Below are 15913 nucleotides of genomic sequence, written 5' to 3' on the forward strand. Positions count from 1 at the left end.
ACACAATGGCGGCCCAAGGCAACGTAAAGAGCCCACTGCTTGTGAGTCACCACGGAGTGAGCGAAAGCCTTGGTTTATATCTTATAAAAATAGTAGTTGCATGATATAACAAGCAGAGCGCCGATGAGAAGGACTACGGTGACGTACAAAATGTCCCTGGCCTCAAGGCGGCAGAGGAACAGCGACCTTGGTCTTCACATCCGCCGGGGTCGGACTGAGTGTGTTTTTTTTATTCACATATTGGCACAATTTTTAAAAAACCTGATGTCCCTCAATCTTTGGCGACAACACAGATGTATGAAGAGAAAAAACATGTTCACTTTAGTCTGAAGCACAGAAGACAAAATCAAAGTTGTGCTCTAAAACCAATCTCTCATATAAATGGAGAGAACTATAAAATGAACTGATCATTTCTTATCTGGATGAACACACACACTACAAACATATACATGCAAAAAAAGAGCAGCTTGTATGAAAATCACTTACTTTAAATCCAAGTGCATTTTTACAAAATTCGTAAAATTCTGTAACAATATTGATTAGTGCAGCTTTAAAGATAGACGTGTCACATTTCTACAGTTTTATCAGCGTTAGCGTCGCGATATAAATAGCAACAGAATCATGTATATGTTGACCTACTGTTCCCTGAGGCCACTATGTATCCGAACACACACACACACACACACACACACACACACACACACACACACACACACCACACACACACACACACACACACACACACACACACACACACACACACACAACACACACACACACACAAACTCAAACAGACTGTACCTTGTGCTTCTCTGCAAAATCAATGAGGAAAGTCAACAGAGCGCTGAGGCGTGCCAGAAGCCTCTCAGCTGGCTGGTTGGTTTCTATTTACTGTTGTCATATTGTATGCACTTGTGTGTGTGTGTGTGTGTGTGTGTGTGTGTGTGTGTGTGTGTGTGTGTGTGTGTGTGTGTGTGTGTGTGTGTGTGTGTGTGTGTGTGTGTGTGTTAAAACCTGTTTGTGTGAATGTTCTGAGGTCAAAACAACTGCCCCTCGGAAACATCTGTCAGTTTTTCCAGTTCAAACACACACACACACACACACACACACACCCTTCACACTTATTTCACCCTTCATCTGTCTCCTGAAAAAGAGTGAAGACATTTCAGTCAGTGACTCAGAAGATCTGAGGAGTGTGTGTGTGTGTGTGTGTGTGTGTGTGTGTGTGTGTGTGTGTGTGTGTGTGTGTGTGTGTGTGTGTGTGTGTGTGTGTGTGTGTGTGTGTGTGTGTGTGTGTTGTGTGATGTGGGTCTCAACATTGAGCCGTCACAGGTGGCGCGTCCAGAATGTGCGCCCTCATGCTCAGACATATTTGTAATCCTCCATGTGGGATCTGAGATGATAGTAAATCCAGAGTGTGTGAGTGTGTGCGACTTCCTGTGTGACTCACTGATAACTAGACACACACACACGTGATTACGAAGAATATTTGGGAACAAATGCTGGAAGGAAAGGCCGAGTTAACTTCTTTGAACAGCGTCAGAAGTGTCAGTTGTCGTCAACTCTGTCCACATTATATAAGCACATCTTCACTTCTTTATCGGCCTCCAGCGATCATGAACATGACGAGTTATTATGTAAGAAATGATGCACAACTGGGTGCCAATTATTACAGTTAAATACACAAACTGAGCTTTTTAGTTTGACAAAAAGCGTAAAGAAGAGATTCAAGACAATGGTCAAATGTATTCATATTAGAATATATTCGTATGCAATGGAAAAAGAGGAAGGGGACATATGTTTACAGAGAAATAATATTGTAATTTAATAATTTAATTAAATTCAATGTTGCTTTATTGGCATACAATTTGCTAAAAACAATCCTGCCAATAATGTTTTGTTTAGTTTTTATTGTTGCTTTTGTACACAAGTATGTGTTGCATGTAAAGTTTAAAAAGGCAACATAAAAAACAACTAAGAAACATTATTGATTTGCAATGGATTTGAAAAATCTATAGCAACAAACAAAACTAAACTGAAAAATGGAGATTGCATTGGGCATTGATTGCGTACAGATTAAATACTGTAACTACACATACCAGCGAACATGTAGAAATAATTAAATCAAAAAAGTATTATTTTTTAATTGAAATTTACTTTTTACTATATACATCCTTAATAGTTCAGTTCACGAAAATAACAAAAAACAAACAACATTGTTTCTCACTTTCGTTTTTGTCTTATCGTTCCATGCAGAGAGTTTTGATTTCATTTTTGCAGATTTTGAGATTATTGCCAGTCTCAGATTCCTGCCTCCTTTCCAAAACACTGGAGATGAAAACCAGTGTTTTGTATTTTTACAACCAGACGAACTGTCTTCACTGTGTGAACTATGAACTGCTGTTAAAATCATGCTCTCTCTTCTATTCTGGATCAGGTAAAACTATCCTCTGGTTTATTCAGACTGGCCAGACTGTCAGGTTAGAACAGGTTTTTTTCACAGGTGTTTCATTTTCACCAGCTGGGACAGCGATGCTTGTATTGTTTTCACAGTGTGAGTCTGTGTGTGAATTCATGGCAAACTGTGGTTGTGGAGACACCTTCTGCAGCAGGAGCTAAAACAAAGCTGGTTTTGAGTTCTTCTTCATGTATTTGTATCTCCATCTGTTTGTCTGTGGACAGATTTTGTAACCGCAATAATGTCCCAACCGTGCAAGAGGCGGTCAGGAAACTTTACAGGAGTGTAGTTGAGATCGAAATGAAGGCCAAGCATGAAGATGGGTGAGGTCCGAGCAAGAGGGCCGGAAGTAGGAGGGTAGGAAGTGGGGAAGGGACCTCACACACACTTTACTTCCCCAGCCTGATTTGCCGTTGCTGGTGGTGAATTCCCATTGCATCATGGTCTCTAGTTTATCAATAAAATCATTATTTATCATGTATATCTAAAAAATGTTGGCAATGAAACCACTTTTGACATGTAAAGATACTACTAGACTTAAATGCAAACATATTTATTTAGTAATTTGTGTGAACAAACCCTTTCAAATGAGAATTCAAAGATTATCATGAATATTTATATTCCACTCGTGCCTTTAAAGTTCACCTTAATATGAAAATCAACATATAATTTACAGTGAGCTCATGGTTATAAGAAAAAAAAAGAACTTCCTTGTTTGTACTCTGCTTCTCATGAATAAAGATGTCAGCCACTGTTGCTTGATAAGAGTCAAAGTGGCAGCGTTGTGTTTACCGCATCATCTTACCATCACATAAACGCAATACCTTTCCCAGAGCTCGTGTCAGATCCAAAACTTTTGTACTCGCAGGACTTTTGTTGAACCGGAGGAGACGGCAGAAGGAGATGAAAGACAGCCAGGACTTTCATCTCTCAGAAAAAGGAAAGCCAACCCCACATTCAACACACAAATAGTCCCTGTGTTATCTCAGGTCTCGCTGGATGCTATCTGCGAATCACCAATAAGATCTTGTCGGATTCACTCATCAGCAAGATGCCAGAGGGGAATAAGATGAAAGCATCACGGAGGTCTCAGAGGATTTAAGAGTCCAAAGCATGAAATGTCGCCACAGAGAGAAAAATAAAAACAAAATGGTGTAACAGCGCTGTCATGCGGAGATTAAACAACTTCAGACAAAGCAGCCGCTGTCGAGCTGATAATATGAGTAAAACATCAATGTGTTCTGTGTTCAAAACAGAAGCAGCTGTTTGCAAAGTCTGAACACTGAAATTATATTAATGGATGAACAAAACTCTTCATCCAACAAGTTGGCAGCTTTTATTATAATATTCCACCACAGTAATAATGGTGCTAACTATAATGAAACTTACTATTAAGACCTTATTTGCCTCTGCAGCTTGTCATAGCAGCAGACAACTTACAGTGCATTAATATCAGTCGAGCATTAATCTGACAGAAAAAAACAACAACACTGTCTCATAAACATACAAACACAATCCAAGATGTCGACGCATTGGCCTATAAAAGCTTCATATATTCAATCTTTTTATGATACTGAAAGGATCCCACAGGTTTTTCATAACTTAGAACATTTTAATGATAAATACATAGCAATAGACCGCGTCTGGAGTGGTGAAAAGTAACTATTTACATACATTGATATGTTGGTTAGGCTAGCCAACAGATTGCTGTCAGAGCTACGCTATCCTGGAGCCCACACTGTCACTAACTGCACTTCCTGCATAAATATGAGCACATTTGGATAAAAAAACTTAAAAGAGAAGCAGACAGACGTCTATAATATGTGTTTGAAGGGATATATACAAAATGTCAAACTGATTCAGCAGTGAAAACGTTAAAAACAAAAAGTGAACCTGACAATCCAGGCAGAAGACAATTATAATATAGGAACAACACTGTTCCTGTAAAGCTGAGTAGGTCTTTATTCACTGTTACAAGGCAGCTTTTGCTTACATTCTGTATCTATCGTAGCATAGAGGTGCTAACACTAGTTTATGTTGCGCTAACATACTCCTCTAATGTTAGCTCCACAGGTTTCTACTATAAGACGTTATCAATATTACCCAACGTTTAACCATTACCGGCTCCAAGTCCACTTAACCAGCCTGAAAATGAAAAAAATAATCTAAATCAATGGAGCAAGATTGGATTGTCAGACCCTGGTTGGAGCTGCACAATGCTACGCTATGATTAGCCGGCCTGTGTTCAAGCGAAGCGACTTAGCGAAGGGTCAATTGAGATTAAATGATTTATGTAAAATGAAAGTGAAGAAGTTTATTTAAAAAGCTTCTGCTGCTTGCCTCGATGTGTGTTTCCTATACTCCTTACACGTTACACACACAGTCAAATGCAGCTTAACGTAATGGATACTTTACTACCACCACTACTGAAAAGTAGTTTATGAATAAAATGTAACAAAGCCTATGCAAAATCATTTCTATTTCATTCCCTTCCTAGTATCCTTTCCAATATAAGAGTGCAAAAAGTCATCTTGTTGCCTTTTTTTCTTCTTCTTATATATCTGAGCTCACTCTGATACAGCTTGTACTTGCACTCCCACTCACACAGAGCCATCTGTATGGCATACTGTAAATTAATGAGCGCCCCCTCACCCCAGCCGTGAGACATCATATAAATCCTCCCACGGAGACTCCCATAGGTAGAGATAACATCCATCCTATGCAGTCCTGCTTATCCAGGCAGACACATCTTCTTCATGGAGCTTCACCCCACCCCCATAAGTGACATGTGTAAAGGACGGCGGGTGCAGAATTTACATGATGTGACCAAATGCATGCCCACATAGCCCTCTCTCTCTCTACACACACACACACACACACACACACACACAGAAGCAGTCACACATGGAGATTGACGAAACGCATGCTGACACACATGCACATCCTGCACTCTCACATGCACCCCCTCCCAGATGATTAGAAAGTGGGTCAAGGACAACTTCCTACGAGGGCAAAGAGAGAAAAAATAAAATCTGCGATGAGAGACTGACTCTGGCTGCAGCACAGAAGAAAAGTGTCCAGAGTATGTATCATTTATAATCCGAGGAGATGAATATGTGTAAATACATAGCCAGGGGGGGCTTGACGATTGGGAGGAGGCTTCCATAGCGGACAATGAGCTCCGTCCATGATGCACTTGGAAACGTACTTAATGAGGCTTAATGAATTGTGCGTGCTGCCCCATCTGATAAACTCCTCCGAGTTAATTGAGTGTGTCCTTTTTCATTTGGTTGACAAATAACAGCACTGATATGACATTAGTAAATCAGTTCACTGCTCCCGTTGGTTGCAGTAAACAACAGAACTTTTTAAAGTAGTTCCGTGTTTAGTAGTTGTGTATTTCTTAGTGATGCCACAAATACTTTTTCCTAAAGATGCTCTGCAGCTAAACAAATCAGTTCATGTGAAGCAAAACTTGGACCTTGAAGGAGGAATATTCACACGATTTCCCCTCTCTCTCCAGCAATCGTCATATTCATTTTTGCAACAACTCCTTTAAAAAATGCCCAGTAAAGCAGCAAAATAAATCCTCCTCCTCAATATTCTCATCTCTCTGAGTGATTGTGATTCAAACCGTCAAGCAGCACATCCTCCCGTCTCCAAAAGCATCATCTCGCACTGCAACACTCTTATGACATTGCACCGGAGAGCTTGGCTGGCAATAGAGCCAGCCGGGGCCCCTGTTCACTCCACCCGTCCTCTAATAATGCTCATCCCCCAGAGGACTGAAGAGGAGAGGGGTGGAGGCAAGAGCACAGCCATCCGACCGGTCTGCCGGTGCCGGAGTTCCCCTCCTCGTTGCAGCTGCAGTGGTAGCCTCTGCCGCAGTGATGAGGGGCGAGGAGAGAGGGGGGGGTGGGAAAGGTGAGCCGGTGGCAAGCGAGAGTCGTGGTGAGGTAGAAGGAGGAAGGTGCTGATGATGTGTGTAAATAACCCCTCTGTGCCAAAATACACCTCCATCAGCAGTATTTTTTATTTTTCTTTGCACGGACACTAATCAGGTCCACTGTGCTCAGGTGTGAGTTTTATGAGGGCTCTAACAATATGTCTATTGTTTCATTAGCCGTGTTTGCTGAGCCGTGTGATCTAGGACAGGGCATGAGAGAGGCGATTAATAACTCTGAGCATGGAGGAGCTGTCTTCGGGGCCAACTCTGAAAAACTGTGCCACTTCTTTAACGAGGAGAGGAGGGAGGAAGGAGCCGGAGCAGCTTCAAATAAGGACAGTGAGGTGACTGTTTTTGTGGGCTTCAACACGTATGTGTGTGGGTTTGTGTGTGTTTGCATGGATGCATCTAGAACAATGTATTTAAAGTCTGACACTGTGCTGCCTTTTCTCTCACCATTATTCTTTGTCTTCATCTATTCTGGGGATAATCATGATGCAATGTTTTGGAACTACAGTTTTCATAATGCTTCGGGGGCTGTAAACAGGAAGTATAATGTTGCCGTTGATTCAAATAGTTACACTGTGAGCTACAAGTTCAGATCCGTTATTTTTAGCTGATATTTGTTTATATTTTTGTATATTTTCGCAAATAATTACCGTTAGAAGTATGCCGAACTATCTGTTAGCAGCTTCTGTTTGCAATGTAACCAACAATGTATAGATAACTATTACTGTATTAATTTAATACTGAAGAAAACTTAAAAACGTGAGGTTTCTTAGGCAAGATCTGGGATTGAAAGGATCAAACCTTTTTTCTATGATTTCTAAGCGGATTTATAGATGTTTATTCATGTTGGACATCGGAGATAATGATATCCTCAGAAACAGTAAGTCACACTGAATCTAAAAATGTGTATTATGTCTGTGTGTTTACAGACATGATAGAAATCCCAACTGCTGACCATGTTGGTAAACGGGAAAAATCTGTGAGCCAAACTACATCAACTAACTACTCATTTTTAGAACACATTTCTCTTTCATATCTCAGTATCTTTGCCTCTCAGTTTGCAAACCGAACTGTGTTTGCCCCTCACCTTTGGAGAAGACGGTAGTCCTGGGAGTGACGTCAAGGTCCAGGGACGGGCTGAAGGGGAAGGCCCACAGCTGTGACAGCCTGGCCAGGAGGGTCAGGAGCAGCAGCAGGGGCAGGAGGTTCTGGACTGGCCTCTGGTCTCCCATGTTTATAACACACAGGTCTCGGTCCAAGCAAAGGCCTCACTTGCTGCTCAGCTTGTTGGACAAAATCTAAGAAACGTGAATCTTCAGGCCCAGCAGCAAGCAGACGTAGACTTTTTGATTATCCTCCAGCTGAGAAAGAGACAAAACAACATGTATAAATGAAAGAGAAGGGATCCAGCATAGAAAACCAGGGGCTGCTGTTGATGAGATCAATAAAAAACAAAATTAAAATTTTGAGAATTAACACATTCTACTGCCTGAGGAGAAATACTGCACTTATGAGTGATATTCAAACGTGTTGTGTTAAAGTCAGTGGTGCAAAAAGTACTTAATTGTACAATTAATAGTCCTTCATTTAACATCCTACTTTGGTTAAAGTACAGAAGTATTATCAGCAAAGTGTACTCAAGTAGCAAAGTACCCATTATGTAGAAAAATGGCCCCCTGTGACTGATATATATAAATATATAGATACTATTATATGACATTTTTGGGTTATTAATATTAATAATTAAACAAATGTATCTTTTTTCTCAGATTCATTTTGCTTTTTGTGACATATTGAAGATTATTAAGTTCTAAAAGTAATTTAATTAAAATAATATTGAACTTTGCTGAAGAGCTGTATGAACTTTCCTCCCTTCTTTACAGCATGAGCAGAAAATGAGTTTGCCGATATGCACCATCACTCTCTGATTTCAACCAATTAGCCAAAGTGAATGAGTAAAGCACCGTGCTGTTACATTAAAAAACATTTAAGAAAGTTTTGTGAGTTAAAAATTTTGCCCCTGTGATGTGATATTGCAACACACGACTCCATCTCTTAATTAGCTGCGTGCACACTGGAGCAGCATGATGGATAATCTAGAGATTAGGCCTCGTGCCATCGGCACAATCTCCGCCTGGCTGCCCCGTTCTCCGGCTCTGTCACTGATCAAAGGGTCAACACTGTGAATCCCGCTCCGCCGCATTGTGACACTGGAGAATTCCCAGTTTAATCTCCACGGCTGCTGCTGGTAAACACTCACAGTAAGAAGCACAGTGAGGCTATAATGACCTCGATGCTTTAGCAGCGTGGGTGTTACGCTTTGAGACAGACCTATAAAGTGACAAAGTGAGAGATGAGAAGGTAAATAAGTAATGATGGAGAAGAGATCCACTCAACTTAAGCTCATCCAGAACTATTTCTTAATGATGTCTATACTTTTGCAAGCCTTACTCTCGATTTTCACCAAACTAAGTTAAAGTTATGACAAACTGAAGTTGCATTCTGGTCTCTTATCTTTGCACTTAAGGCGAGACACGACAGGCACAAACACTGTTTTTCATGCACTGGTCAATTTTGAGATATTTTTGTGCTTCCAATACATGTCTTTCAGACAAGTGGAAAGAAAACATCCAAAACACACATTTGGGCGTTTATTTTATTACTTTGTCTATTTGGGTCTGTATATTTCCTCTAAATTGCCCAAAAGTTAGCATTAGATAATGCCTAATTTGCATATTAAAACATGAAATATCCCAAAGATTGTAATACAAAAAACCATTGTCCTTATGTAAGTTGTAACTTGTTGTAACCTACATTACCCACAATGCAACTCCACCCCTGACAGTTGGTTCAGAGATTCAGGTGTGATATGCTAGTAGCTGCTAATGTAGCCTCAAGCAGAGATGAGCAGTGGGTTAAAGAGGTTTGGTAAGCTCACTTCTTTCTAACTTCACAATCCAATTTTTTTTCATCATTGAAAAACTTTGTCAGTGCCTCGAAAAAAATCACCTTCTGCCAAAACTGTCTGAGTCTAAATCGAGGACAGTAGATGAACCAGACAAGCTGGCACGCTGCTGAGAAGCCCCTTTGGTGTGGGTTTGTCAGCTGCTGCAGCGAACACAGCATCGTTTCAACACATCTGCATTTGTCTCGTTGTGCGTCGTGCTCTACAGTTGCAGAACGAGGACGTTGACAGCGAGGTGTCGCCTCACCGATGAAAGCTTGGAAAGTAAACACATCTGCCTCGGTCGGTGGCACGACCGCTGTGTCATGCATGACTGGAAACCAGAAGAATCAGACAAACCAGCAGGAAGTGTCTGAGATACCTTCTACTTAGCAACGACTATCAGTTACCTTCTGTTTATTGATCTGCAACATATCTGCTGGGACATTTTACACTCATTTCAGTGTTCGTCTCTGCCTTCTGGTGCTCATCAATCATCCTAAAAATGAAGCCACAACTTGCCAACAGAAGAGGTTTGCAGAGTATGATAAAGATGTTTTTCAATAGGAGCATGATTTGCAAAACACCCAGTGACATTTCTGCAGAAAGATTGATAAAACAGGAAAGCTATTTCTGTATTTCCTTTCAACCGATACCACTTAAAATGCCAAACACACTGCCACACTTGTGATGACTTTTGTTCTTAAGCCATCAACCAACAAAAACTGAATGAATACACTTTATGTTTCATAATCTATACTTAAATATGGCTATAATACGTGTTGTTTTTTTCTCTATCTTTATCCCAAACCATTAGGAGTTGGCATACAGCTGAGCCATAAATGAGATTACTCACACACTAAAGGAAGCATGAGTGGGTTCACCCTGTGGGCTACATTTACTGCAATGTGGAGAAATCTTAAAACAAATCTTCTCAAAGAAGCATGAAATTATGATTGTGTCGTAATTATCTGCCTCTTTGTACGTTGAACATTTATACATAACAATGTATAAATATACACAACAAACAAGAACATGCCATGATTTCTCTGGACTCAAAGGGAAAAAATACAGACCATTTAAATATTTTTATGTTATTTTCCTCATAATATGACAGATAATCTCACCCTCTTTATCAGAGGTTGAATCATAAAAAAGTTGGAGCACTTTGGAGACATTTCTTGCTCAGATCTGTCAAAATTTCTTATCAACAGTAATCTTGATTTGAATATCAGAGGAATTATCTTCTGACTTTGTCATTAAACTTCTTCTCCATTATACAAAAGTTTACTGCAGACAAAATGATCTCTCTTTAGCCTCGATGTACTGTATCATTTGCACATATTGTGGTATATGCAGTTTATTTGTCACATATTCTTACGTGTGAATTGATCTACTTGGAAAATGTCAGCCTAGAAAATAATACTAACACCCACAACCTGCTCCTCTCTTTATTCTCTTTATATCTTCAATAAGAGAGATCGGAGAGATGACATCACCACTTCAGTCATCTGTACCACTCTCTATTATGACGCCCTTTATGTGGAAAGAATGGCTTTGTTGATGGCTAGTAAATAAATCAGTTACAATACTTTATCTAGCTTCTTTTAAGGCTAGGAACAGTTTATGGGTTGCCAGGTTGGGTCTGTTTTTTTAGGGTGCTCCTAAATCAATCATGAAGACCTCTCCGATGATCCGTTTGACCTCTGACCTCCTGCTAAATGTGCTGCAGGGTATCTGATAATGTTTAAGTATTTGTTGTTTACTTGAGGATTTCCATTTTATGTTGCTTTACACTTCTATTTCACGAGGGAAATATAGGGAAGTACTTTATTTACTCATTTATCTGACAGCATTGTTAAACGTTACTTTTCAAATTAAGATTTCACATATATGATACACCTATGAAGTATGTTTTGTAAATGAATTAAACTTAGCTTGACCTACATTAAGACTAAAATAGCTACTGTTAACATATTAATGCAATAATATCAATACAATATATATTTATTATATCATTTAGATCAAAATATTTATCTATTTAATTTGGTATTTCCACTTTTACTCAAGTAAAGGATCAGGATCTTTATCCCAGAGATTATTAATGGCTTACATCTGCTACTATTAAGCATTAGAAAATGATTTATAGTAACCTATTCATTTTAGGTAGGATGATTATAAGAAAGTAACCAAACTGATCTAACTTGGCAGCTCTATCTTATTCAAAGAAGAGCAAGGACCCATTGATAATTTATAAGAGTTGATGGTTAAGTTTAATGAACTTTTACAACAAACCAGTGAAGAAACCACTCTTAACACTAACAGACTAATCTCCCTCCTCTTTGCACTGGTCCTTGTCTCATCATGCTCACATTCACCTCTACTTCTACCCAACATGAAGACATGAACACAGCTTAAAAACCATATATGGCAAATTTCATGTGTGATTTTCCATCATACCTTTGACTTTAGGAACAACGCAGTGAGCTCGGACTGTCATCTTATATAGAAAAACACTCCTAACAGTAATGCATCATCAGTTTATTTAATCCAACACGAATATGGTATTTAATAAGTAAGTAATAACATATGTAAGCATCAAAGGAATCCTCCCATGTGCACCTGTGCGACCTGGACTGCAGCACTGCGCGTTATCTAACCACCTTCACCTGAGTGCGCCAGGAAAAGTGGAGGAAAACACATTTAGCAAATGGAACAGAAGAAAAGCAATAACAATAAAAAAAAAAAAAAAAAACACGCACCACTGACTCACCTGCTTTAATGTCCACAAATATCCTCTGAGTCGTTCTGTCCGCGGTGGAACACAGAGCTGTTCTGCTGCTGCTGCAGTTACTCAATGCTGCTCACACTGACACACATACACACACACACACACACACACACACACACCACCGAGCTCCCCACCCCCACACACACACACACACACACACACACACACACACACACACACACACACACACACACACCCACACACACACACACCATGCACACACACACATACACACACACACACACACACACACACACACACACACACACACACACACACACACACACACACACACACACACACACACACACACACACACACACACACACACACACACACACACACACACACACACACACACACACACTGACACACACACACACACACACACACACACACACACACACATACACACGCACACACACACTGGATTCATAGCCCTTATTAGTCGACATGCCTTATGTTTTGAAATCCAATTTCCTTATGTAGCTTTTGCTCTTTGTTGTTTTGATACATAAACGTTGGGACTACTTTTGTTATAGCAATGATTAAATTATAAAAAATAAACTTAAACAGAATATCTTTAAAATACGTCCTGGTAAGATTATTATCAATATCAGGTTTACATTATTCTTCCAGGATAAGTTATATGTTTTCATTCATTTCTGTAATTCACTGTTATTGCTGCCTTTTTTTTTCTCCTGTAAGCTCAAATGAGGCTTTAATTACAGTTAATTACATTAAAAAAATAGCACTAAATGAGAAATGAGTGGGTGAAAAAACTATTAAAGTACAATAATGTGATGATATTCCAGTGTTGAGTACAGACAGTAATGAAATGCGTATATAGATATAACTGGAACATTTTTACTGATATATAATTCGTTGTGAGTATTATAGAAATGCTGTTGTTGTTGTTGAAAACACTTTCTAAACATTTGGGCTTTCTAATCTTTCTAATGTGTCCTTCTGTCTGTAAACCAGACTGTATTGCATCCATGTGATCTGCACTACATGACTGCCTCCTGCTGGAGAAGAGACAGAAGGACAAAAAACAATTGTAGGCCTGTGCTGTACATTACATTTAGTCTAATCAGAAACAAAAAGATAGTGTAGTGATATCTGAAATACACAAATGAACAGCCCACTGTATCTGTATTTAATTAACCAGAAAAAGTAGAAAGTTATCAGAATACATCTCTGAGGATTTCAATGGGTTTTACTCATTTGCAAATGCAAAAGTAGTTGATAAGCAGTATCTGCAACATTTATTTTCTTTGACTGATTTAAACCTCAAATCAGACACAGAGACTTTGCATGAGAAATTATAGTGTACTAGACTGTGAATGGGGGCCAGATTTGTCTTGTTTTTTCTTTTCTTTGTGCATTAATTTTTTTATTATCATTTATTCACAATGTTTTGTAGGTCTAAACCCCAGTTTCACACAGTATCACAGTGTGTAAATACTCTGTTACAAGTAGAATACATGAGTTGAAAGTAAAGTCGTAAGTAAAAGTACAAAAGTATGAAGATCATAATTTACTTCTTTATACTTGCATTTTTATTCCATATAAATACAGACAAATACTGAGTAGTATTACTTAATCATATTATATATTAGTCTGGTGGTATTACTTGGAATGTAGTACTAAACTCCCTGCTTAAATATTATCACCTGCTGTCTCTCTTGCCTTGAAAATGTTGTGTTTTATTTCTTTAATTCTATTATAATTTTAGTTGTATAGCCTTTCTTTAAGTGTCAGTTAGTAAGTAAAGTAAAGTAAGTAAAGTACAAGTACCTCAAATTGTATTTAAGTGCAGTAGATAAGATAGATAGATAGATAGATAGATAGATAGATAGATAGATAGATAGATAGATAGATAGATAGATAGATAGATAGATAGATAGATAGATAGATAGATAGATAGATAGATAGATAGATAGATAGATAGATAGATAGATAGATAGATAGATAGATAGATAGATAGATAGATAGATAGATAGATAGATAGATAGATAGATATTTAGATATTCCTTTATTGATCCTCATGGGGAAATTTGGGTGTTGCAGCAGCTCAAGTACAGAGTAAACAGATTAAGATAATAAATAAAAGATATTATTAAAAAATATATATATATATAGATATATATATATATAAATAATAATAAAATAAATAATAATATTAAATAAAAAAATAATAATAAATAAAAATAAAAATGTACTTAGTTACTTCCCACCGACAGTGAGTGACATCTCTCCTATCTATATGCAAGTACACTGGGAATACTGGGAATACTGGAAACACTGAGATAACTGGGTTCTGGTAACACTGGGCGGCGCTGTATCTCTGTGAACCCCTTTAACCACTATACAAAAAGGGTCAGAGCAGACTGTATCTGCTGAGGAGTGTAATGGAAAATTATATTAGTGTATGTTGGAAGTATATAGTGTAAAGGTTTTGAATGAAATGTACTATGATGTGTACTCTAAAGGTCGAGAACCTCGTCTCTCTGTATGTTAAATTACACTGTGTGGAGATGTTACCCCCCTGCTCCTTATGTCCCTTCACCTTTGTCATTCATGCCCCCACCTTTTGGCCCTCTCACACCTTTGACCTTCCTCCCTACCTGAGACTCATATCCACCTTTTGATCTTCTTCCTCTCCTTTGTTTTACTTCCTTTTCTTTGATCACCCCTTTTGTTCTTCATACCCCCTCCATGACACATTACTCAGAACTGAGCCTGGCCATCCCGGCTCCCAGATATACAGGGGTGAGCAGCCTGACTCGGGAGTTCAGTACTTTGCAGGCTCCCGGTGACTCTGTAAACTTCTGGCTCTTTCATGCAAAGAAATAAAATACCGCAAGGACATTTCATTTGTCATTTGATCATTATTTCAACGCTCATTGGGGCTCATCTCGGGACATAGATAGTACTAGTACAAATTGGGTATTAGTATAGTAAATTGTATTGGACTGAGGTCCTCAGGAGTGCCTTTTTCGACTCTGTGGTGGCATCAGCCATCTTCTATGCAGTGGTCTGCTGGAGCAGCAGCATCTCAGCAGCCGACAAGAAGAGACTGAATAAACTTGTCAGGAAGGCCAGCAGTGTGCTGGGGTGTCCACTGGATACGGTGGAGGTGGTGGGAGACAGGAGGATGATGGCCAAGCTGTCATCCCTGATGAACAACACCTCCCACCCCATGAAGGTCCTTCCTTCCAGTGCTGCTCTGCACTATACTTTTGCTCTGGTTTATGCTTGTTTAAGAAAGGAGATGCACTTATGACTTCTGGTGACTAGTAGTTCTCTTGAATACCTATGTTGAATACACTTCCTGTAAGTCGCTTTGGATTAAAGCGTCTGCTAAATGACTGTAATGTAATGTAATGTAATGTAATGCTGTCAGGCTGCACAACCAGCTCTGCTCCCAGCAGACCACATGACACATGTGCAATTCAATACACTGTGCAATTATAGCTTTAATAGTTTTTTCTGTCTGTAAATATAATAAGATAAGATAAGATAAGATAAGATAAGATAAGATAAGATAAGATAAGATAAGATAATCCTTTATTAGTCCTGCAGCGGGGAAATTTGCAGGCTTACAGCAGCGTAGAGTAAAGTGCACACAAGAGACATAGTAAAGAAAGACAAGATAAAAAATAAAAAATGAAAATAAAAAAAAGTATCATAAATAAGCAATAAAAATAAAAAAAACAGTAGAAAAACAACAATAACTGAAATATTATATTTACAGACAGA

General features: G+C 38.8%; 1 protein-coding gene across 1 annotated transcript in view; it reads right to left on the bottom strand.

The window, feature by feature from the left end:
* sema4gb (sema domain, immunoglobulin domain (Ig), transmembrane domain (TM) and short cytoplasmic domain, (semaphorin) 4Gb) overlaps positions 1-12218 on the bottom strand; it is a 33020-nt gene extending 20802 nt beyond the window's left edge. The window contains exons 1-2 of the mRNA XM_054598994.1: positions 12131-12218; positions 7501-7774 (exon numbers count right to left, since the gene is read on the bottom strand). Coding sequence (XP_054454969.1) covers positions 7501-7645 — 145 coding nt within the window. The 5' untranslated portion in view covers positions 7646-7774; positions 12131-12218. The remainder of the gene's footprint in view (positions 1-7500; positions 7775-12130) is intronic.
* Between the last annotated feature and the right edge of the window lie 3695 nt (positions 12219-15913).

The sequence above is a fragment of the Anoplopoma fimbria genome, chromosome 5 (genome assembly GCF_027596085.1).
Source record: "Anoplopoma fimbria isolate UVic2021 breed Golden Eagle Sablefish chromosome 5, Afim_UVic_2022, whole genome shotgun sequence".
Lineage (NCBI taxonomy): Eukaryota > Metazoa > Chordata > Actinopteri > Perciformes > Anoplopomatidae > Anoplopoma > Anoplopoma fimbria.